We start from the raw sequence: 24,751 nt of genomic DNA, 5'->3' as shown, positions 1-24,751 counted from the left end.
TTATTGTGTTGAAAACAGTTGTGCTGCTTCATATTTTTGTGGAAGCCATCACACATTTTATTTTAGGACTATTTGATGACTGGAAAGTTGAAAAGAACCATACTTATTTGAGACCTTTCTAAGATTATACATGTCTTAACTTTGCTGATTTTGTCTATAATATTTTTAGGGCTAATTCGTCTTCAGGAGTTGATCAAGGCTCCGTCACGCTACAGCATCAAGATTAAAATCCGACAGTTACCGATGGGAAGTAAAGATGCTCGGCCGCTTCTTAAAGAGATGAAGAAGGGGAAAGAGTTTTGTGTCATCTTTGACTGCTCATACCAGACCGCAGCAGACGTCCTCAAACAGGTAATACACCAGAACCAAAATTGAGATTGCCTTTTAAATTCCTATTTAGTTTTGAATTTAAATTGAGGTACCAAACAGGATGCAGATTTGCAATTCAAATTTGAATATGACTAATTTTGGACTGGAAAAGCAAAGTTTGTAAAGACCTGTGTTGAATCTGATATTGTGAGATACAGTTACATCAATGATGTCTGATGTCATGCAATCCTATTTTCTGTGTTACAGCAATAAAAATACTAATCCCTAAACTAAATTTCCATCAGTTGAGTCCCTTTTTGTTTTTAAAAACATTTCTTGATGTATTTTCTAAAAGATACAGATATGCTTTACTTCATCGTTTTGATTTCAGGTCTCTAGATATTTAACGCATGCTTCCTGTTACAGCAGATCCTTTACTCAACCTAACATTGGGAATGAGGAAAAGAATAATCACAAATGATGTGAAAGGCTGTGAAAATGAAATCTGTGGGTTATTTGTTCATAATATGAGTGATGTAATGAATGGAGATGAATGGAGGATGCTGGTGCAGATGGAGTTTTAACTTCTCTCTCTCTCTCTTTCTGCTGTAGCTGTTGTCTATGGGCATGATGACTGAATATTACCACTTCTTCTTTACCACTCTGGTGAGTTTCATATATGGATTCTTTGAGTTTTTCGGTGGTTTTGTCATTGTTTTGATTTGTAATTTCAACAAGGTTGGTTCTGCTGATTTGCATTTTGTTTTTAATCAGTAAAGTGCTGCAGGAATGACATTTTTTTGTTGGCCAATCTGGAAATTTGCATCACTAATTCCCTCAACAAGAACCCAATATGATTTTTTGGGGGGGATTTTGGCATGATTTGTCTTACATGAGTTGTTTATCATAACTATTATGAATTCTGAAGCCTAAATGCAACTGCCATAAGTAAAAAGCTAAATGTAGATTATAAACAAACTACACCACGGTCACACACGGTTTCACTAAAAGTTTGAATTAGTATATTTTGTAAGAGCGCAATTATAAACATAATGAGGCTATGAAAGTGACTATATAATGGATGAGTTTACCTTTCACATGTCCCAAGGTGGTATTTGCTGAGGTATTTTATGTCATAGAATAAAACTTGAAAATATCTTGAGCTTGTGTTCACCACAGACCTTATTTCAGGCATTTACCAGAATCTCATTGACTTCAGGATGTTAAAAGCATAACTGCTAAAAAGCTCCTTTCTGGGTTTAGGCCTACAAAAATAGGTCATCCATACCGTGCTCTACAGCTAGAAACCAAGCAGCATTTTAAGAAAAGGAATCTATTGTTAAACTTCATATATTGATGTAACTTATGACGCACTTCAGGATCTGTTTGCGTTGGACCTGGAGCCGTACCGATACAGTGGCGTGAACATGACGGGTTTCCGTCTGCTCAACATCGACAACCCTCATGTGGCATCAGTGGTGGAGAAATGGTCCATGGAGCGACTGCAGGCTCCACCCAAACCCGAGACCGGTCTGCTGGACGGAATGATGACAGTCTGTCCACTCTCTCTCTCTCTCTCTCTCTATGTATTGTATTAAAAATAAACATTCCAAAGGGTTTTTTACAGTGATGCCATAGAATAACCATTTTTGATTCTCCAAAGAACCTTTCAGTGAACAGTTCTTAAAAGAACCATTTTTTTCTTAGTGTGAAGAAGATTTTTATAATCTAAAGAACCTTTTTCCATTATAAATAACCTTTTGTGGAATGCAATGGTTCTATGTATGTTAAAGGTTGTTCTTGGAACCATTAATGCCAAAAAAGAACCTTTATTTTTAAGAGTGATATATATATGAATGATTCATATATATGAAGATATGATAGTACTCCAAGGTATTTTGAATAGCATGATTTTACCATGGTACATATCTAAAAAAAAAAAAAATAGTTTCGCCATAGTACTTGACCAAAAGACAAAACTAGTCTGTGATTGAATTGTCTACTGTATCTTCTGTCTTATTGTGCATTGATCAAGTCATCAACTTTATTAAAATAGTACTTTATACAGCACAGATTAAAAAACAGTAAACAGCATTAATGTTGCAAAGGTCATCAATTATGAAACAAATTCAATTTTAGCAGTTGTACAGGAGACAATAGTGTCATTAAGCTCAGTTTAGTTCAGTGTTAGTTCAGTTTAGTTCAATAACAGTGTAAAAGTCACAAAGTAAGGAAACTAAATTCAACTGTAAAGAAAAAAATAGTGTCATTATAGAGCTGAATCAGTTGAGTGTTGATTCAATTCAGTTAATTAACTCCAAAGTTCATCAATTATAAAGCAAGTTAAATTCCACTGTAAAGCAGGTGTACAGAAGACACGTGTTATTATTCAGCTGATGTCAGTTCATCAGTTATAAAATTCAACTAAGTTCAGTTTTGATTCAATTTAGTTGAATAACTGTGTCAATGTTGCAAAGGCAGCTCTACAGAAGACAACATTTTTATTATCGTTTTGCTCTTAACTAATCATCAGTACAGTCAAATTGATAATATTACTGAATGTTAAGTTCTTTTGAACCCACAATTTGATTCAGAATCAAGCGAGTCGTTTCATTATGTGAACAGATTCACGTGGTCTAGTTTCATGTGTAATGGCTCATTTCTGTCTGTGCCGCAGACTGAAGCAGCGCTCATGTATGACGCTGTGTATATGGTCACTGCTGCATCCCAGCGAGCATCTCAGATCACCGTCAGCTCACTGCAGTGTCACCGACACAAACCCTGGCGCTTCGGCTCGCGATTCATCAGCATGTTCAAAGAGGTAAATGCACCTGTTCAAACCCTCGTCCAAAACCAAAAGAACCGTTCACCCACAGATCATCATTTACTCATCATGTATGTTTGGAATGAATAAATGATGACCGAATTATCATTTATAATCTTTTAAACTGTGTCAGATGCTTCTGAACTCTGATAGAGAGTTCAGTCTGTTTAGTCTAAATGCATCATTACTCACTTCTCTGGAAAGTGTTTCGAGCCACTTCTAAACAGCTGCAGATGATTTATGTGCGGACAATCTCTCTCTCCCAATGATAACTTCCAAGTGTTCTTGTCAGGGCTTCCTGTGTTGGAGGAGGTATTGTTGAGTCAGCATGTTGGCATTGCAGTCTGAGGATGAATGTGTGTTGGACGAGAGCGTAATGGCTCAAGCTGAATTAGTGATGCAGTGTGGGTGAACTCATTACAGTGGGGCTGTGTTCATTTAAAGGTGAAGCGTGTCATTTCTGCTCTACTAGTGGTGCTGAACGGAATTGTTACCAAATGGACCGACATGACAACATTAACCTAACTTCCACTGCTGGGAAACCCATAAATGTGAAAAAGGTCTGATTCACTGTTTCGAAGCGCTCCAATCAGATCGCGTATCGCGAATCATTTGATTTAGGTTGGGACTACGGAGCAGGTTCGTGAATCATTTAATTTTAGATCGGAACTTTAGAACGCGGAGCGCGAATCATTTCATTTACATTGAGTATCTTTTTTCCTGATTTCTTTTTTTTTTCTTTTTTTATCAAGCAGTACAAAACATCAAATTATTAAAGCAGTACACTAATAAAAACAAAACAAAGAAAAAATAAAGTACACATACTGTATCGTTTAAGAAATTTAACCATGTTTTTTTTTTTTTTTTTTTTTCGTTTAACCCCTGTTTTACTAGAAATACCATGGTTAAACTATGGTTAGTGTAGCAAAACTATAGTTTCCATAGTCGGGCATCGCTTGATATGATTTTCAAGGGCGTAGGATTTAATAGAGACACTATGACATGTCCCTACCAATATCCAGCAACTAAATTGTCTCTAGCAATAATTTGGATCAAACAGTTAAATGGCTGTTGTCTGCTGTTGTGTCCCCTCCAATGCCAAAATCAAACCTACACCCTTGCTGGTGATGATGATGATGATGATGATGATGATGATGACACCTTCTTGATCTTAGTGAGCATGAATGCAGTCTACATTAAGCACTGCTGGTTCTGGAGTGTATAATCTTGTGTGCTTTTGGTAATTGAAGCTCACTGTACGTGTGATCTGAGCAGGATGTGATAGAACAGGAAGGATCAAGTGAGATTTATACTAGAGAATAATGACTAGAACAAGGTCAGTTGACCTCAGTGTGAGTATATGACATCAGTCTGAGCTCCACTACTGTATGTGAAGATTATGAATGCTATCCACCCCATTTTAATTTTTAAAGATCAGCAAATTAAAGAAATAATCCATTGGATTTGCACACAAGGCTTGAACGTCTGGTGACTATATGAGCACTGCATTCTCATAAATTCACATGTTCTGGATAAAAGATCCACTGAATCGTGTGTTGGAAAGTTCATTGCTCCATTTGGCTTCAGACCTCACATATTCACTCCATGAGCTTGATTATAGAGTCCATTTACTAACAACTCCTTGCAGAACTGTGTTGATCTATTGCTTTGGGCACTTCTGTTGATCATGTGACTATTTATTTATTATTTCTCTTAGCAATTTGTCACTAGATGAATGGGGCTGTGTGAATAAAGTGTGTATATTTTCTTCTAAAATTAGCATTTTCATCTGGCTCAGTCATTTAGGTTCAGTCATTTTACATTAATTGCAATGTATAGGTCCTTTTCTATGCAATTAAAGTGAAATAACTGAACATAAATATAGGAGCCTGATAAAAATGCTCATTTTAGAAGAAAATTCCAGACGGCACTTAGAGGCTTTTGCATCTGAACTCTTCATATATACATGCATATGTGTGTGTGTGTGTGTGTGTGTAATATGTGTGTATTCTCAACCTGAAAGTTAGAGATACTTTACCTCTAATAATGTCTTTGGGAAAGCAACAAGATGGAAAGTTTACATTTCAATTAGACATTGCACATAAAAGCCTTACGCTCTAAGTCCTGACACTAAAATGTGCTTGTTAGAGAAAAAAAAAAAAAAAAATGTATAAGTCAATAGTAATAACATAATAATTGTATAATTTGGGAACCCATGTTGGTTCATGGGTTCCCAGGTTTGAGTCTGATCTGGTTTATGTCACAGTCTCATTCCCTCTCATTCTTACTTTCCTGTCTGCACCTCACAGCACTACTAAAATAATGGCAGAAAGCCAAAACACATAACAATGTGTGTGTAAGCTAATGCATCAAGGAAAAGCTGGAAACACTGGGCTGAGCATGAGCCAAAAACACATTCTCAACTAATGATGATGATGATAATGCTGCATCTGGCCTCTAAAGTGAGACATAAAATAAAAACAAATGAGCAATCAGAGTTTTATCATTTCTGTCTTTATTACCCTCATTTTTAATCTAAACGCCTGTTCTGGAATTAAATCAGATTTGTTCTCTTCTTGTAGGCTCAGTGGAACGGACTGACCGGACAGATCATCATAAACAAGACGGACGGCCTGAGGAAAGACTTCGACCTCGACATCATCAGTCTGAAAGAGGACGGGATGGAAAAGGTAAAGCCAGAAAATAATCCCGTTTGCATGATCAGCATCTGTCTGAACTATAATATCTTTCATACATGTCAAATTTTTGTTTTCTTTTCACAAGCAGTTTATGGAAAGTGGTCGTTTTAACAAAGTATGGAAGAAGGTTTGTATTGAACGTCACAAAATGTGATATTTGAGTCCCTTTTCTCCTTACAAAACGTATCATGGTACTATGTTATTTCCTAAAAAACATAGTATTACCATGGTACTTTTTCCATTTATGACCCTCAACCTGCTAATAGCTCTTGTGCTGGTGTCTAGATGTCTTATATACTCTCAGGTTGGCAAGTTCACGGCTCAGTTATGGATTATACTTAGTTTTACCACTTATTTATGATTGCATTAAATAAACTTAATTTATTTCCTTTTGTAACGCTGTCAAACTCTCAGCGGGTGGCTCTAAACCAAACGCTACATAAAGCAGCTACGAGCTCTACATCCATTTATGAAATATCGCATCACTCATAGAGTCAACAATGCAGAGAGCTCATTTTATAAAACATCTGTTTATGAGCACTAATCGCACGCTAAGCACTCAATTTAAGGACTCTCTCTTAATGCATATTTTACAACGCTCCCCGTGACAACAGCTATCAGACAGAGGTGACGTAGCATAGCGAATGAAGCTACTGCGCTGCACAGAAACACACAGACCATCTCAGAGGAGTTACTGCTTGCGTCGTCTTTCAGTGGATTTACATTAATTGCTCATGTAAAAGAAAGCAGTGATAGAGCACTTGCAGTCAGTTCTCAGCAGGTTTAAGGCTTTCTAGATAGGTTTTCTCTTAGATAAAGTACTTTTCCTTTGCTCCACTAAGTAATGCAGGTGTACTGTACGCATTTATTCCCATTTTGCCCTTAATCCCTTTATTGTCTTTTTTATTGGCCCTATTAGCCCTAAAATGCTGAAGTGTCTATCTATCTATCTATCTATCTATCTATCTATCTATCTATCTATCTATCTATCTATCTATCTATCTATCTATCTATCTATCTATCTATCTATCTATCTATCTATCTATCTATCTATCTATCTATCTATCTATCTATCTATCTATCTATCTGTCTATCTCTCTATCTGTCTGTCTGTCTGTCTGTCTGTCTGTCTGTATAAATTCAATTCAATTCAATTCAATTCAATTCAATATTGCTTTATTGGCATGACTGTAAAAAATACAATATTGCCAAAGCTTGAAATATAATAGCAATGAAAATATCAAAATAATAGAATAAAAACATAACAATATAAACTTAAACAGTGTAACAAATAAGATTTATCTGTCTATATATCTGTCTATTTGTCTCTGTCTGCCTGTCTATCATCTTATCTATTTTTATATCAATTTTATTTGAACTGGTGTATAATGATTTTAGTTTTAGTTAACAATAACACTGTTAAAATTGTACACACATTTCTCTCTGGTAAATATTTACAGAAATAGTGCGTCATCTTTTACTCATTCTCATATCACCCATTTAACTCATGACAACAAGAGGATGAATAAATGACAGATTTTTTTAATTTTTGGGTGCATTATTCCCTTAATCTGTCCTGTAGAATAAATAGTATTTGGCATCAGAACAATTCAACTATTTGCTCATGTGGTTCTGCATCTGTTTAGATCGGTGTGTGGAACTCAAACACGGGCCTTAACCTGACAGACAGCAACAAAGACAAAAACGCCAACATCACTGACTCCATGGCCAACCGCACGCTCATCGTCACCACAATTCTGGTAGGAATCAACCAATGCAGAACATCAACAAGACCATCCATCTGCAACTAATAGTACTTTTGCCCCTGCAGGAAAACCCATACGTGATGCACAAGAAGTCAGATAAGCCTCTGTATGGGAATGATCGGTTTGAAGGTTACTGTTTGGATCTCCTGAAGGAGTTGTCCAACATCCTGGGCTTTTCCTATGAAGTCAAACTGGTGTCTGATGGGAAATACGGAGCTCAGAATGACAAAGGAGAGTGGAACGGCATGGTCAGAGAGCTGATCGATCATGTAAGTCTAATAATTAAGAGTTTTGTGGGTCATCTGTATAGAGTCAAGCGAGTTTCCATGAATTAATTTTTACTGGATTCAGGTGGCAGATTTGGCCGTGGCACCGCTCACCATCACTTACGTGCGAGAGAAAGTCATTGATTTTTCCAAGCCCTTCATGACTCTGGGAATCTCTATCCTCTACCACAAACCCAATGGTACCAATCCAGGCGTCTTCTCTTTCCTGAACCCGCTCTCTCCGGACATCTGGATGTACGTGCTGCTGGCCTGCCTCGGGGTCAGCTGTGTGCTGTTCGTCATTGCCAGGTAAAATCCATATCAACCCATTTTAACCTTTAGATAGGATTAAATTCTTCAGATTGGACCAGTTTCATGCTTGTTATGTCTTGTTGGATTGTGGTTAATTAGCTCGTTTTACTGCCAAGAAGTAATAGCTCAGAAACACAGTCTTGGCAAGCTCATTTTTAATACAAATGCAAATGTGTCTTCATTATATACTTTTTTAACTCATACTCATACTCATGAATATTTGCTGTTAAAATATAATTTTTAGTGAAGTTATCTTTTTTGGCTGACACTCTAAAGACATGTTTTGTCTAAAAAATTTAAATAAATAAAATAGTAATATTAACAACAACATTTACATCAATCTTTTTAACGTGAAATTTTGTTCAACCTATAAATTAGTAAATTAGTAAAGCTTAATTTGTAGCATGAACACAATTGTTTTAGTTGATTACCATTCCAACATAAATAGGTATTATGTATAGCTATATAAATAGTTATTTCTACCTGATTTGTTTGCATAAATTTGTATATTTAGGTTAAATAATTTAGATGACCATTCAGTATAACATCTATGTCTTATGCAAATCATGCTGAGGACTAGAAACCTAATGCCCAATTTTCAGGTTATCAGGACAATTTAATTGTTATTTTAAAAATTAAATGAATGCAGACAATTTAGTTTAAACTGCACACAATGTAAGTTGATGTAAAGATCAACATTATTATGTCAGTTAGAACTCATCAAATAATATTGGCAACTTAAAAGATTTAAATGAATCAATAAGAATTTTAAAATTTTCAACTTTATAATTTAGAATTTTCAACTTGCAACCATGTATTTATTTAGCTTGTTTTAACAGATGCCCTGAATTTATTTTTAAAATGCTGACTTGTGTCCATTTACAGTGAATGTACAGTATGTTGGTGTGTTGGTGCTGTTCTGCAGGTTCACCCCGTATGAATGGTACAACCCTCATCCCTGCAACCCTGATTCAGACGTTGTTGAGAACAACTTCACCTTAATCAACAGCGTTTGGTTTGGTGTTGGAGCTCTTATGCAGCAAGGTATGAGATTTAACAAAACATGGTTTCCTACTTTAGGGTGGCCAAATGTGTTGAAATCTACAAAATTGTCTCAATTAAACTCTGAAAATAGTGTCAATGTGTGCTTTCAATTCCATTATGTTCTCTTCACGCATTTTATTTTTATTATATTATATCATATTATATTAAATATTGTAAAACGAATGGAAAAACTAAAATTCTGGATTTTACAGCATTTTTAACCATTCATGTGTTAACTGGTTGAACATTTCTCATGGTCAGGATCGGAGTTGATGCCCAAGGCTTTGTCCACCAGGATTGTTGGAGGTATCTGGTGGTTCTTCACCCTCATCATCATCTCGTCCTACACGGCTAACCTGGCTGCCTTCCTCACCGTGGAGCGAATGGATTCGCCCATAGACTCGGCCGATGATCTGGCCAAACAGACCAAGATTGAATACGGCGCCGTGAGAGACGGGTCCACTATGACTTTCTTTAAGGTTAGGCTCTTTGATATTGTGTTATTATTAGACTCTACAAGCAAAAAATCAGCCTGCTTAACTTGTCATGCATATGTGGGTGGTTTGTGATACATTCATTTGGCGCTGAATTGAGACAGGTGGTTTGAGGTTTGATGGGCAAACAGCAGTTACACCTCCAAACACAAAACCTGTGATTTTACACGCACAGATTGGCAGGATACGGACCTCAGCCAGTGGGAAATACATGTACAGAGCGAATTAAAGAAGCTTATAGAGAAAGAGAGCGTTATTAGGACATCTGTCACAATACTGATCTAAACCAGCACAGCAAAGAAGGATTTCATGGCAGAAATAATACATAAGCACAGGAAATCCAGTGGTTAGATCAGTGTACTATAAATTTATTCACAGCTATAACATCAATTTTGGCAGAAGAGACACTGTTCATCCAACTAAAAACCATTGAAGTTTGCACTATGGCTGTAAATAATTTCATATGGTTTTTGGGAGTGGATATTGTGAATATTCTCTTACAGAAAACAATAGTTTTGGCTCTTAATTCTGATTATGATAGAAACCGCTTAGTTTACATGTCGTCAGTAGATCTACTTATGAACCTTTATGCATTTGATTAATAATAAATAAAAATATTTATTTAATACAGCCTTATCTTATTTCTTAATTAGATTATCAGCATTGAAAACTTAAAAAAAGGAATACACATTAAAAACAGAGACGGTTAATGAAATAGACTCATTTGCGGATAAATACTATTTTAATGATTAATACTGTAATTGTTGTCTTTCATCATATTAGTGTTACTGAAATTTTATAAAAACAATAAACCACTTAAGATTTTTATTACTGAATTTTATTTTTTTAATGAATTTATTTTATTATATTGTGTTATTTTATATTTAGTAATAATTTTATTATTTATTTTGTTTAATTTTATTTTTAGTATTATTTTGTTATTTTATTATTTAATTTGTTTAATTTAAATTTTATTTAATCTTATATTGTATTACTTTATTAATTTATTTTAATTTTAAAAAAATATTAAATGTTGTGTAATGTTGTATTGTATTATTTTATATATTGTATGTTATTTTATTATTTTATTTTATTTTTAACTTCAGTAAAGACCATCACACACCTTTAAGTGGCTCCTTGCATTAATATAAACATTTTCATTTATTAATTTCATATATACGCTGCCAAAGCGACATTGCATTCAAGGTATATATATTCCTTGTAAATAGAACCCATGGACTCTACTATAATAACCATCATATATCTTTCACAGAAATCAAAGATCTCCACCTATGAGAAGATGTGGGCGTTCATGAGCAGCCGGAAGAACACGGCGCTGGTGAAGAATAACAGAGAGGGAATCCAGCGTGTTATGACCACAGATTACGCTCTTCTGATGGAGTCCACCAGCATCGAGTACATCAGCCAGAGAAACTGCAACCTCACGCAGATCGGAGGACTCATCGACTCAAAGGGCTACGGAGTCGGCACTCCTATTGGTACTCTCAAATAAAACGTCATCATTTGTCAAAAATGTTCAAGTAATGGTAACAGATACAGCTTTTGTTTGTGAAACTATTATTAAATGTTAAATTAACATTAACGAAGACTATTAAATGCTAAAAAGTATTTATCATTGTTAGTTCAAGTAATGTACTGTAGGTAAATAATGTTGAAAGTAATGTAAGTGAAAATATATTTTAAAATGTAACCGATAAATTGTTATAAGTATTATTTGTTTAAAAGATTATTTATTTAGTTAGTTAGTGTTACATTTTTTATCTTTTAGTTAGAGGAATAATAATTTGGACCAGTGATATTTTGTAAAAATAAAATGCAAAATAAAAGTACTGGCATTATAAAAATATTTAGAAATATATAAATTCTAGAAAAATGTACTTGAAGCTTTGTTATTTTTGTACCATTAACCTGTGTTATCGTTGTATCATAGTTATAATGAATTTTTTTAACTAGATTTTACTTTTTTTTTTTTTTTTTTTTTTTATTTGATATTTTATTTAAAGTTGCAGTAATTTTGCTGTTTTTTCTCATTGTTATCAGTTATTAGTGTTTATTAAATACCTTTATATTTATACAGCAAGTCATTTTTATTTCAGTTTTAGGTTGAATTATTTTAGTACTTTAAATTAAACCAATTTTATTTTAATATCTTTGAGACATTACAAAAAGAAAATGGTGCTATATAGCACTAAAAGTGGTTCTCTGGCTCGTAATCATAGGTGAACCACTTTTGGTGCTTCAGTGGTTCTTCAGCGGTTCTTTGGCATGACTGAGGTGCTATATAGCACCGCTACCCTATACAGAACCTGTTAAGCTCCTGTAATGGTTCTTCAGGGGTTCTTTGGCATGACTGAGGGGCTATATAGCACCGCTACCCTATACAGAACCTGTTAAGCTCCTGTATGGTTCTTCAGGGGTTCTTTGGGGTGATTAAGGTGCTATATAGCACCACTGCCTTACAAAGAACCTGTTAAGCCCCTTTAAAGGTTCTTTACGAGCCAAAGAACCACTGTTGGTGCTGTTTAGAACCATTTCTTTGAAGAAATACATATATGGCACCTCTTATGCTTCTACATAGCACCATTTGACAAAGGTGCTGTACAGCACCTTTAAAGATATGGTGCTATATAGCACCAAAAGTGGTTCCCCTACAATTACGAGTCAAGAACCAAGAGTGTACTTATTAGTTTTTATTAATAATTTACATCCAGTTTTTATTTTTATTTATTCTGTTTTCATTTTAGTTAAGTTTTAGTCTTTGTGTTTGCTATTTTTAATCATTTGTTTTTTAGGTCTGTATAGTAAAATTTACATTTACATTTACATTTATTCATTTAGCTGACGCTTTTATCCAAAGCGACTTACAATTGCTATATATGTCAGAGGTCTCTGGAGCAACTAGGGGTTAAGTGTCTTGCTCAGGGACACATTGGTGTCTCACAGTGGATTCGAACCCGGGTCTCTCACACCAAAGGCATGTGTCTTATCCACTGCACCATCACCACCCCTATTAAAATTTAGTTAATTTATTAAGTTAAACTAAATTAAAATGAGAAATGTTGCCTTAGCAACTAGCTGAAATGAAATTGTTTTATTTTAGCTAACGTTTATTTCATTTTAAGTAAAGCGTTTTTTTTTTATATATATAGTTTTAGTTAACGATAAAAACTCTGGGTTTCTCTCAGGTTCCCCGTATCGTGACAAGGTGACCATCGCCATCCTGCAGTTACAGGAGGAGGGGAAACTGCACATGATGAAGGAGAAGTGGTGGCGAGGAAACGGCTGTCCCGAGGAGGACAGTAAAGAGGCCAGCGCTTTGGGAGTGGAGAACATCGGAGGAATCTTCATCGTTCTAGCGGCCGGACTCGTCCTGTCCGTGTTCGTGGCCATCGGCGAGTTTATCTATAAATCCAGGAAGAACCTGGACATCGAGGAGGTGAGCGTGGGACAGTGTGAATGGCACAATAAATACTGATGGAGCTGACGGACATCACAGGACTTCAGAGGACGTCAGTGGGAGTTTTATAATTTACTTATGCTCGACCTTCTCAAAACCAGATATACTCTGACTAAACAATGCTTATATGATGTCAGCCATGTGAGAATTGGTGGCGACGTTGGACGCTGAGCAACATTTTCAACATCAATTCTTTTTTTTTTTACATTTTTCATTTTCAGATGGACAAACAATAAGATGAAAAGTATCTGTCAGTAAAATATGAATAAAAACAGGAGTGTAAGTCACATTAAACCAGTTACTATAATGTAGAGTAGTTCACATCCATGTAGTTTGTGTTTCGATTTAAAGACTTGAGCGTTTTATTCTTTACAGACATATTTCTCCTTAATTTATGACAAGACATGTCTGTGAGTTTTATTATAGGTGATGTGTGTAATTTTCCATGTGAAAATGAGTCAATTATACATCATTAATTCATAGGTTGATTTTCCCGAAGAGTGCAAATAACATTTTTATTTGAAATGAATTATAATTTCACAATACAATTTATTGCAATAAATCAAGTCAGAGCTGTTTAAAAAAAGTATATATTTATTTGGAAAAATGGGTTAGTTTTATATTTTTCAGTAAAAGCATTTTTACACTAAAGTCTTCACATGAATTTACGTTTACTTCTGGCTACTTTTATCAAGAGCATATTAACTGAGACAGATAGTATAGCATTAAAAATGGAGCTTAGAGCAGTTTCTCAATATTGCATAGTAATGATGATTAATTAGTTATTTTATGCAACGCTACTCTGTTTTAGCATGAATGAAATGTGAAATGGTAGATGGGAAACCTGTTTGAAAACCATTTTTGCATTTCCATTTGATGTAGGAATTACATACTTCACCTTCAAAGACTCATTCTGACTGTCTAAGCCTTTCTCTTATGAAATGACTTATATTATTCAGCGACTGTGGGTAACATTTGTCTTAAAACTGTGTTATATAAACCCTTTTTTAATAGTAAGAATGAGCAAACGTGTCTACAATGCAGATTTAACACGCAGAACCAGTTCTCGTTGAAATTGAAAATGTTGAGCAAAGTGACAAAATCATAACTGAGCAGAGCATACGTAATGTTTCATATGCAGTGTGATGTGCATTTTGAATTTGCGCAACACAACTAAATGTTTGTCATGGCTCTTTTTGTGGTTGAAGCTGGTTAGGACAAAAACTCAGATTAATAGGCTGGTTACATTTTATTAAGTCTAGGTGCAAGTTCATTTTTTCATCATTTCTGCTTTTGTATTGACACTTATGTGAATGCATATAAATATTTTATCACTTTGAAATTATTTCTTTATGAGCACAATATATTTGTTTTCCTTGGTTTCTTGATTAATTTCCTTTTTAATGATTTGCCTCCTGTAGTTTGACAAGTGCTTTAATGATTTTTGGCACACAAACCCCCGGTTAAACCCCAGGGTTACAACGTCTCAGGTTACGTATGTAACCCTGGTTCACTGAAGGGAACGAGATGCTGCGTCTCGAGGCCATACTTCCAGCATCCCTTGCGAGCGGTTGCTTCATTCCTAGAAGCAAACACTGGCTCCGCCGCACTTGCTTTTATGCTTCCCGGTTGGTGACGTCACCTGCCTATGACGTCTCGCCCTTCCATTGGACAGATTACACTCTAGTTCAGAGCGCGGTCATGCTGAAGATGTTCCCCTAGCGTTTTCGACGCAGCGTCTCGTTCCCTTCAGGGAACCAGGGTTACATACGTAACCTGAGACGATTCTTGTAAACCTTTACAAGCTTTTTCTGAATAATTGAAGAACAGGTGACCATGTGGAGGTACTATGGAGCTTCTTTGAGGGATTGACATCTCTCCACAGGTTTGGTAAAGTCCTCTTTGAACCCTCCGATATCTGCAATGAATATGCCAGTTTTTGTCTGTTTTTCACTTCTCATGTCTCACAATTTCCATATGATTATGAGCGCTGGCTTCAGGGCTCGGCCCATCAAAAGAATCATTTCTGAGTTCATAAGAGACCTGTGAAATGATTCCATGCAAATGAAGATCAGATCAGATGTCTCATGTACAGTGTGTGTGATTTCTGCCTCCCATCAAATGGGATTTTAAGTCAGAGAAGACCAAATGGAAAATGTCTTGCACTCTCATTTCTTCCACCCTTCATAAACCTTGAATCTGTCCATGAGATGAAACTGAAGGTGAAAACAAATGTCAACCTCCACAGATCTGGGTAAAATGTACACACTTTTTACACTGATTTTAAAAATGTATTTCTTTTCTCAGGGACAAAAAAAAAGAAGAAGAAGAAAGACATTGAGGGAAAAATTGCATGCAAACACAGATGCTTGATCTAATGCAAAACTGTTCAAACATTTTTATTTGCTATAAGTAACCGTTTGAAACCTTTTCATCACAAACATTATAAGCTCATTTTCACACATTTTTTGTCTAGTTATTGAATAAGGGAATAGTATAGTATTGCTTTGTAAAATCATAATTATGAGATAAAAAAGTCATAATTATATAATCAGTTAAAATTGTTAGATAATACACAAAACTCATAATTTAAATAAAATCTAAATTATGACATACTGTTGTAATTGTTAGTTTAAAAATCTAAATTATGATAAAATAATTGAGATAAAGTCATAACCGACATAATTTGAAATTATGACAATTGTAGTTTTTTTTATTTTGAAATTTGTCATAATTGACTACATGGTGACAAAAAAAATCATAATTATGACATTATGAAATTAATTAGTATTTATGAGGTAAGTTGTTGAAATTTGACCATGTCATAATGACTTTTTATCTCATAATTCTGATTCTGAAGACACTGTCACATAGCATCTCTTTTGCTGAATGAAAGTATGAGCTGCACAGAAGCATGAAAGGAGCTTTTGCATTAATCTGCGGTTGAGATGACAGTCTGAGGTTTGTATTTTTGATGAACTCTGGGATTGAGTTTAAAACTGCTTTCATTTTTGTTCACTGGACCGTAATCCTCTAACCCTGCTTTCTTAATCAAAACTGGGAGTTTTTAATCTAGCGTCGCACAGCGCAGGATTATGGATCTATGACCTTGTGCTGCAGCACAGCTGTTTCCTCCTCAGAGCAGCTCTTGGTATTGTAGCACTTGTAATGTCTGGAATAATCAGGCTCTTCATATCTTTCTCTGCATGTGTGATACACGTTTTTTTTTATGTATATGTTTAATTTAAATGTTATCAGTGTGTCTGCCCGTCTTCTCTCTGCACGTTTAAAAGCTTTAAATGGTTCTCTATGAACAATAAGGAACAATAAGGCCCCTTAAATGTATTTGTTTTCCTAAAATACTATGACAACAAAACCCACCATACTTACAATATTATACCTTAACAGATGGTTTTGCATAAGTGGGGAGGAATGCAATGTACATTGTTCATTTACTAATATAAGTCGTAAAGTATGTAAAATATTATAAAATGTCAAAAGTCATTGAAACTGACCCAGAAAAGAGATCAAACTTTCTTCTATAACGTCTCTATTTACATAAATCGTCAATAATAGTAAATATGAATAGCTTTGCTAATTCTTTAAATGCATACACTGTAATGGCAATAATAATGTTTTTTTTTTTTTTTGGGATCATCACTTGACAGTGATGATCAATGCTGAAATAATTTGTAGTGTTTTCCGCCCTCTCCTGGTAAGGCAGAAGAATCACAGTTCTTCACTGTGTTCAGTCTCTGTTGATTGTGTGACTGTCTCTGAAGTGGCTCCTTATTCACCATCAGCTGATCCTGAGGAAACTGGACTGATGTCTAAATACTGAGAGTCCTACAATAAAACACACAGACAGTATGAGACATTACTGCTGTCACATCACATCAGCAGATCCATTTCAGAAAAAGACACAGCCTGTATATTAGGATATTCATATTACAGCATATTATCAGAGATATTAATGAAAGACTGCTCATAGATTAATAACGGTAAATGACCAACAACTTTCTCTTTATCAATTACACACAATGTAAGAGACGAAAATATTCATATTCATTTTCAGACATTACAGAATTAAACTCTTATTAAATACAATTTAAAGTACAGAGACTAAAGTTGAACTTAATTACATTCTCCAGTTAAACACATGTTAGTTATTCTCAGACAAACTAAGATGTCTCAGATGTGAGGGGTTTGACCTCAGAGCTGAAGCCAGAGCAGCACAACCCTCATCTGTGACACCACGTTCTCTAAACCTGTAGAGAATGACACATGTGAATTGCAGTTGAAATGTCTGTAGTTTGTTATTGACTCTGGTCTCAGAGCAGGGAGGAGATTGCCACATACTGCTGCTGATAGAATGAGATTTATGCATGTTTATGCTCAATGGTGCTGTTTGAAACTTATGTGAAACTTAACCCTAGTGTCAGCGTGGCAGCGCCAAACACAATGGGCAAATAATTGGTATCGGTTATAAAAATCAATATCGGTCGATTACTAGTGCCGATCCATCCAGAACAAGCCTAAACAAACTATCAACAATGGACTGCCTTGGTGGAAAAGGGGTAATATTGTCCCAACAAGACCTGGCTCTCGAAGCTCATACTGATGGCATCAACCCCTCCCTGACAGATTCCTATTGAGGAGGGACCTTCTTTCTCAGGGGCAGAGCACAATCTGGCGCGTACACCCAGACCTCTAGAACCTCCATGTCTGGTCCTTGGATGGGACGAGGAGGAATTCAGAGGGCTTTCACCCGCAGTGGTGAATACTATTACACAGGATTGGTCCCCCTCTACAAGGTTATACGATCTGAAGTGGCACATTTTCGTTAACTGGTGTTCATCCCGGGGGAGAACCTGCAGAGATGGCAGAGGTGGTATTGGATCAGTCCTATCCTTCCTTATTACCTCTCTATGAAGACGGACGTCCCAACTGTGCACATTTCTATCAAGGGGATGGGGGATCTGTAAGCCCTCTCTGTCAATGAAATGTGCCTTGAATTTAGGCCAACAGACTCTTACGTTGTCCTAAAACCAGACCAGGATATATGTTTTTAAGGTTCCCACTTCTCCCTTTATGGACCAAAGTGCTGACCCTGCAAGCTATCCCTCCTAACGAGGGAGACCCAGACCTGTCTTTGTTGTGCCCGGAGCAAGCCCAGCACATCTATCTGTAACACACACAGAGTTTTAAATCGTCTGAATAGCTCTTTGTCTGATTTGTAAGACAGCAGAAGGAGAAGGCTGTCTCCTAACAGAGAATCTCCCACTGGATTGTGGATGCGATTCTCATGGTTTATCAGGCCAGAGGCTTACCATGCCCCTTGGGAGAGAGAACTCACTCAACCAGGGGCGTTGTTGCTTTGCCAGCTTTGGCAAATGGTGCCTCTCTAGCAGACATTTTTAGAGCTGTGGGCGGGGCTACACCTAATACATTAGCCATATTCTATAATCTGTGAATGGAACCAGTTTAATCCAGAGTTCTGGATACTAACACCTGAATTCAGATGCCTGGTAAGGTGATAATATGTGCATTTGAGTCCAGATTCAGGTCCTTTTTATAAACCCTGGACTACCCTCTCCATCAGTCAAGCGCTCTCATGCAGCTTGTTTTGTGGTGGAAGTCACTGCAGAACCCATTAAGTATCCCTCAAGTGAACTCTCATATTAGGTTAGTGCTCCATATGTTGTGACTCCCTATGGCAGTCCCATATGTGTATCTTCCACTGCTAAGTTTCTAGGGACTAAGGGACTCAGTGTTTCCCTGGGACAGACTGTTGCTCTGTCATTAGGTACTGAGATTGACTGTTCTCCCCTTAGGTGGAGTCCACCACAGAACCTTCCCTATGTAGTAATTTTTGTATCAATTCTATTGGATGCATCTCCACGTCAACTCCCTTCGAGTAGGATGTGGTCTCCATAGTGTTCTTTTCTCACTTGAGGAAGTGAACACTTCCCAACAACCAGGTTCACCAGCTGCTGAATTTTTATTAGTATTTTTAAGCAGAAGAAAATACTTTTTGCTGAGATGACCTCTCCCAGATATCCAAGGTGAAACACATGATTCCAGGCGTTTGGAATCCCAAGTGTGATCCGTAATGTAGCAACTTTGACACAGTTCCCTCCATCAGGGGACAAGGGTTACCATACATAACTGAGATGTTCTCAGTTGTGACTGTGTTGAGCTTGAGTTTGTTTAAAGTCAAGAGATTGTTTGTGTGAGTGTGTATTTCATTGTGAATTTCAGTCCTGCAGTATCATGTTAGTGAAGAGGAGTTCATGTGTTCAGTCATTTACAGCTCAATCAACTCAACTCACAGCAGCAGAAAGAGGCTGAACGCTTCAAATATACTTTACTTTGTGTTTCATGTGTCAAGAGTCGAATATGATCTTACCACAGTTTCTCCAGTTTACATTGAGGATTCTTGAGTACAGAAGAGAGAAGCGCCACACCAGAACTTCCTAGTTTATTCCAAGATAGATTCAGTTCTCTCAAGTGTGAGGGGTTAGATCTCAGAGCTGAAGCCAGAGCAACACAACCTTCATTTGTGATACCACAAAACACCAACCTACAACAAACACAATTTACCTGCAATGAACAAACACGCAAATATCTTCATTACAGAAAAAAACGTTGGTGTATTATGTCAGCCAAATCATTATACCACAGTTTCTCTAATTTGCAGTGAGGATTCTCCAGTCCAGCAGAGAGAGCAGTCACTCCAGAGTCTCCTATTTTATTCTGAGACAGATCTAGATGTCTCAGGTGTTCAAGGTTTGATCTCAGAGCTGAAGCCAGAACAACACAACCTTCAGGTGTGATTCCACACTGACACAACCTACAGAGAACAATGGCAATTTTCACTCTCTCATACTTTTTGTCAAAAGAATTGTCACAAAGATACTATGACAGAATCTGTATTAATTAAAATTTTTACAGTCAATAGTTGATTATTATTTACTATTATTATTGTGTGTTTCTTTGGCAGTTTATTTTTATTGAAACAAATCAGATTTTGACATGTTTACTTTTTGTTATACTGTATATTATAAAAAGAAGTATTACATAATCTACAAAATTACAAAACTATGACATAAATCATCTCAAAATGTATTGTGTGAAAATTATTTACATACATTTGTCATACATTCAAATGTTTACGTTTTAAAAATTTGGAAAGAGTGCCTTATGCAAAACTATAAAAATACAGTAAACACAGTAATATTGTGAAATATTATTTCACTGTTTTTATGTGAATATAATGTAAAATATCATATATTTCTGTGATCAAAGCTGAATTTTCATCCAGTCTTCAGTGTCACATGATCCTTCAGAAATCATTCTAGCATTATGATTTACTGCTCAAGAACCTTTTCTGATTATTGTCAATGCTGAAAACAGTTGTGCTGCTTAATTTTTATTTATTTTTTTGTGGAAATTGTGAAAAAAATAAATTATTACTGACTCCAACAGTTTTGTCCCAAATTAAATTTTTTCAAAAGTTACTATACTTGTTTTGTTTACAAAGGAGACAGCACTGACAGTGAAGAGCTTGAGAAAAAAAACATGACGTGATGTGTGAAGAAAACATAGAAATATTATAGTAAATATCACTAGTGAGCCGAATATTTTTATAGTGCATCATGTCCGATCAAGATGTCAAGCTGTCTTAATTTTTTTATTGACATGAAAATAAAATGATTGAGTTCGTGATCATGATTTTACCTCAGTTTCTCCAGTTTACAGAGAGGTTCTTTCAGTACTTCAGAAAGGTGTTTGAGTCCCAAATCTCCTATCTTATTTTCAGTGAAATTCAGTTTTCTCATGTGTTCAGGGTTTGATCTTAGAGCTGAAGCCAGAGCAGCACAACCGTTAGCAGTGATTCCACAATGGTACAGACTGAAAGAAGAAGGGAACAAAAATCAGTAGTTATTACTTATGTGATATCTTTTTTAATTATAATGAATTATAATATGGATATATCTGTAAATATAATTGGGTTATGTGCCAGTGTGTATGCAATGCTGATTTTTTTTTGGCCATGTTTGTGTGTCTAATAAAACAAGTGCTTATACAGCAAATAAAAACAGTCTTTAACATAATATTAGAAATTATTATTAAAAGAAAGAAATACTAAAGAGTTCTGACTAACAAACACTTTAGGCTTTTACAAATAATAAGTAATAAAATGTTATGTTTTTTGTTTGTGAAAGTCATATCACACACAGGCATGAAAAGCATCTAAGAAAATATCTTACTTAAGTTTCTGCAGTTTACAGTGAGAATCCTTAAGTCCTTCAGACAGATGCTTAATGCCCAAATTTTGTATTTTATTCCCAGACAGATCCAGTTCTCTCAGGTGTGAGGGGTTTGATCTCAGAGCTGAAGCCAGAGCAGCACAACCTTCATCTGTGATATTACAGTCATCCAAACTGTAGAGAGATTGAAAACTTGTTAAATAAAATAAATTGAACACAGTAACAGTTAAAAAAAAAAGAACTTAAAAATGCCTGTATAACAGAACAAGAGTAATATTAAGAGTAAAACATTTATTTGGTTTTAAATGTTAAACCAGCTTTATGTTATCAAATATCAAAATATGGTATAAAAACTATGAAAATAGTATAGATTATGCCACTATTCACCTCTCAAGTCACTGGAAACAGGATGAGTACTAACAGAAATTCATCATCCATGAATTCCAGCTGTTAAAATTAGTAATAGTGTAGAGATGTCTGTGTCACTTACTGTGCTGATCTGGATTCTTTAATCACAGGAAGCAATTTACGAAGTGCTTTATCCGAAGTATTTTCTTTTACAATAAATTTATTCAGCTCAAACACATCCATTACTTGCTCTGATGTCAACAATACAAACAGTAAAGCTGACCACTGAGAACAGGAGAGTTTGGCTTCAGCTATTGTTCCAGATTTCAGATACTGTTGTATTTCCTCCACTAGTGAATGATCACCCAGTTCATTCAGACAGTGGAACAGATTGATGGATTTCTCTGGAGAGCAAATGTTCCTGATCCTCTTCTTGATGTATTCAAATGTATTCTCATTGCTGCGAGAGCTGCTTATTGTCTGTTTTATTAATCCTTGCAGAAGACTCTGATTAGTCTTCACTGACAGACCCAGAAGAAACCGCAGGAAAAGGTCCAGATGTCCAGTTGTACTTTGTAGAGCCTCATTCACAGCTCTCTGATGTACATCAGATAACGAAACCTTTACCAGATTTATCTTTTTGGTGATTTGGTCAAACACATTAACATTGTTGTTTATACAGGAGAGGTGCACATATAGAGCTGCTAGATGTTCCTTAATGCTCAGATGAACAAAGCAGAAGACTTTCCCCTGATACAAGCCAAACTCCTCTCTGAAGATCTGAGTGCACAATCCTGAGTACACGGATGCTTCTGTCACATCAATGCCACACTCTCTCAGGTCTTCCTCATAGAAGATCAGGTTGCCTTTCACAAGCTGCTGAAAAGCCAGTTTCCCCAGGTTGAGGATCATGTTCTCATCTGTCACAGTCTTCTTATAGTCTTTCTCATGTTTGATGTTGGTCTGAAGGATCAGGAAGTGTGTGTACATTTGAGTGAGAGTCTTGGGAATCTCTCCACTCTCTGCTTGACTCAACATCTTCTCCAGAACAGCGGCTGAGATCCAGCAGAACACTGGGATGTGGCACATGATGTAGAGGCTCCTTGATGACTTCAGGTGTGAGATGATTCTATTGGCCAGACTCTGATCACTGATTCTCTTCCTGAAGTATTCCTCCTTCTGTGGATCACTGAAGCCTCGCACCTCTGTCACTCGATGGACACACTCAGAGGGGATGAGATCAGCTGCTGCTGGTCTGGAGGTGATCCAGATGAGAGCAGAGGGAAGCAGATTCCCCACAATGAGGTTCGTCAGCAGCACATCCACTGAGGCTGATTCACGTACATCACACAACCTCACATCACTCTGAAAATCCAGAGACAGACGAAACTCGTCCACTTTACACTTTATATTTTTCACTGGATATTTCCATTTCTTTTTTTTCTGGGAAAAAGACATGAAGAAGATCTGAAAGACTGAGTGTTTTGTCCTTCATCAGATTGAGCTCTCTGAAAGGAAGTGGAAATATGAGCTGGACGTCCTGATTCTGTTTCCCTTCAGCCCAGTCCAGGATGAACTTCTGCACAGAGACTGTTTTTCCAATGCCAGCGACTCCCTTTGTCAGCACAGTTCTGATGGGTTTGTCTTGTCCAGGTAAAGGTCTAAAGATGTCACTGCATTTGATCGGTGTGTCCTCTGTTGCTGCTCTCCTGGATTGTGTCTCAATCTGTCTCACCTCATGCTCATTACTGATCTCTCCACTCTCACTCTCTGTGATGTAGAGCTCTGTGTAGATCTCGTTCAGGAGAGTTGGGTTTCCCTGCTTTGCTGCTCCCACATACAGACACTCAAACCTCTTCATTAGATTTGATTTAAACATGTTGAGGACGTAATGGCTGTAATATTAAAATACCACATTATTACATGTATAAAAACATTAGAAGTATAATGTAGGGAGTCCTTACAATTATTGATCATGTTATTGATTATGAACTATATGATGAATCTTTGCAGCATCAAAACCTTGTATTTTACTTGTCAATAGGATACATGCTTTCATTAAAGTCTTGTGGTTGATTCATAGATTCATTCATTTTCTTACAGACAGGTTCTGTTACAGCTGGTCTGGGTCACAGGATTCGCCTTAAAACAGCATTAAGTAAATAAATTATCCAATACTTTGATGATGAAATGTGTTACTAACTGAATAACTCTGTAAACAGTTTAGTTGCTGTGAGTAATTGTATTAGAATATATATGTGAAATGGATAGTTTTAAATGGTGATAAAATGCCATTCTTTCTATGAACCCAATCGATATGTAGTTTGGCAGCCATAAACCGCTTATACAGTGAGGGTAATGAACTAGATTACTTGATGGAATTTTTATAGTAATTTTTATTATTAATGAATGTATGTATTTATTGAGTATCGGTGGGTCTTTTCACATTACTGCTGCTGCCATTTTTTAAAACCAGGCACCATGAGAGGTAAATACCGTAAGCGATCGTGTACACTTTGACTTCTGTCTCCATCCTTCATTTCTGGTGGCGGATCTATAGACCAGTCACTTTTCATGGACACACAGCTGGGCTCTGCTGAATCTGATCTCTCCTGCTGAGCTAAACTGTAACAGAACAGAGGCTATGTTTAATTCTCAAAGTTACTGTAGATTCAATCTTTGTGATGTGAACCCTCTGGAGAATTGGAACATTTTTAAGTTATGCATATTATACTCACCCGCTGCAAGTTTGTTTATTGTGGCTAATATTATAATACTTTCAGTTATGAATTAGAGTGCAGTTCTCTGTTCTAACATAACATATTTAAGCAGATTTCCTTAATTCCACAATTTTTTTGAATATTGGTGTTTTTTTTCGTATTACTGTTGCTGCCATGTTATCAAAACATGAAGAAACTGAGAGAGACCACAAGAGGTC

The 24,751-nt window shown here is 36.1% G+C and overlaps 1 protein-coding gene and 1 pseudogene across 2 annotated transcripts in view; one reads left to right on the top strand and one right to left on the bottom strand.

The window, feature by feature from the left end:
• The window catches only part of LOC306854350 (glutamate receptor ionotropic, kainate 1-like), a 29,091-nt gene extending 14,555 nt beyond the window's left edge, over positions 1-14,536 (top strand). The window contains exons 4-16 of the mRNA XM_079392285.1: positions 170-351; positions 922-975; positions 1,689-1,862; positions 2,987-3,130; positions 5,716-5,823; positions 5,921-5,959; positions 7,479-7,592; positions 7,664-7,867; positions 7,950-8,173; positions 9,102-9,220; positions 9,482-9,699; positions 10,988-11,213; positions 12,921-14,536. Of these exons, the coding sequence (XP_079248411.1) occupies positions 170-351; positions 922-975; positions 1,689-1,862; positions 2,987-3,130; positions 5,716-5,823; positions 5,921-5,959; positions 7,479-7,592; positions 7,664-7,867; positions 7,950-8,173; positions 9,102-9,220; positions 9,482-9,699; positions 10,988-11,213; positions 12,921-13,210 (2,096 nt within the window). The 3' untranslated portion in view covers positions 13,211-14,536. The remainder of the gene's footprint in view (positions 1-169; positions 352-921; positions 976-1,688; positions 1,863-2,986; positions 3,131-5,715; positions 5,824-5,920; positions 5,960-7,478; positions 7,593-7,663; positions 7,868-7,949; positions 8,174-9,101; positions 9,221-9,481; positions 9,700-10,987; positions 11,214-12,920) is intronic.
• Positions 14,537-16,049: 1,513 nt separating this feature from the next.
• On the bottom strand, positions 16,050-24,435 carry LOC306854351 (NLR family CARD domain-containing protein 3-like; annotated as a pseudogene). Its single transcript, XR_013786058.1, has 8 exons — positions 24,310-24,435; positions 21,956-23,708; positions 21,466-21,639; positions 20,933-21,106; positions 19,872-20,045; positions 19,602-19,775; positions 17,310-17,460; positions 16,050-17,038 (listed from the first exon to the last, which is right to left on the bottom strand). The product of XR_013786058.1 is annotated as an NLR family CARD domain-containing protein 3-like (transcript).
• Between the last annotated feature and the right edge of the window lie 316 nt (positions 24,436-24,751).

The sequence above is a fragment of the Barbus barbus genome (genome assembly GCF_936440315.1).
Source record: "Barbus barbus genome assembly, chromosome: 34".
In the NCBI taxonomy this organism is placed as follows: domain Eukaryota; kingdom Metazoa; phylum Chordata; class Actinopteri; order Cypriniformes; family Cyprinidae; genus Barbus; species Barbus barbus.
The sequence above is the reverse complement of the archived record's forward strand: the minus strand, read 5'-3'. Positions and strand labels throughout refer to the sequence as shown.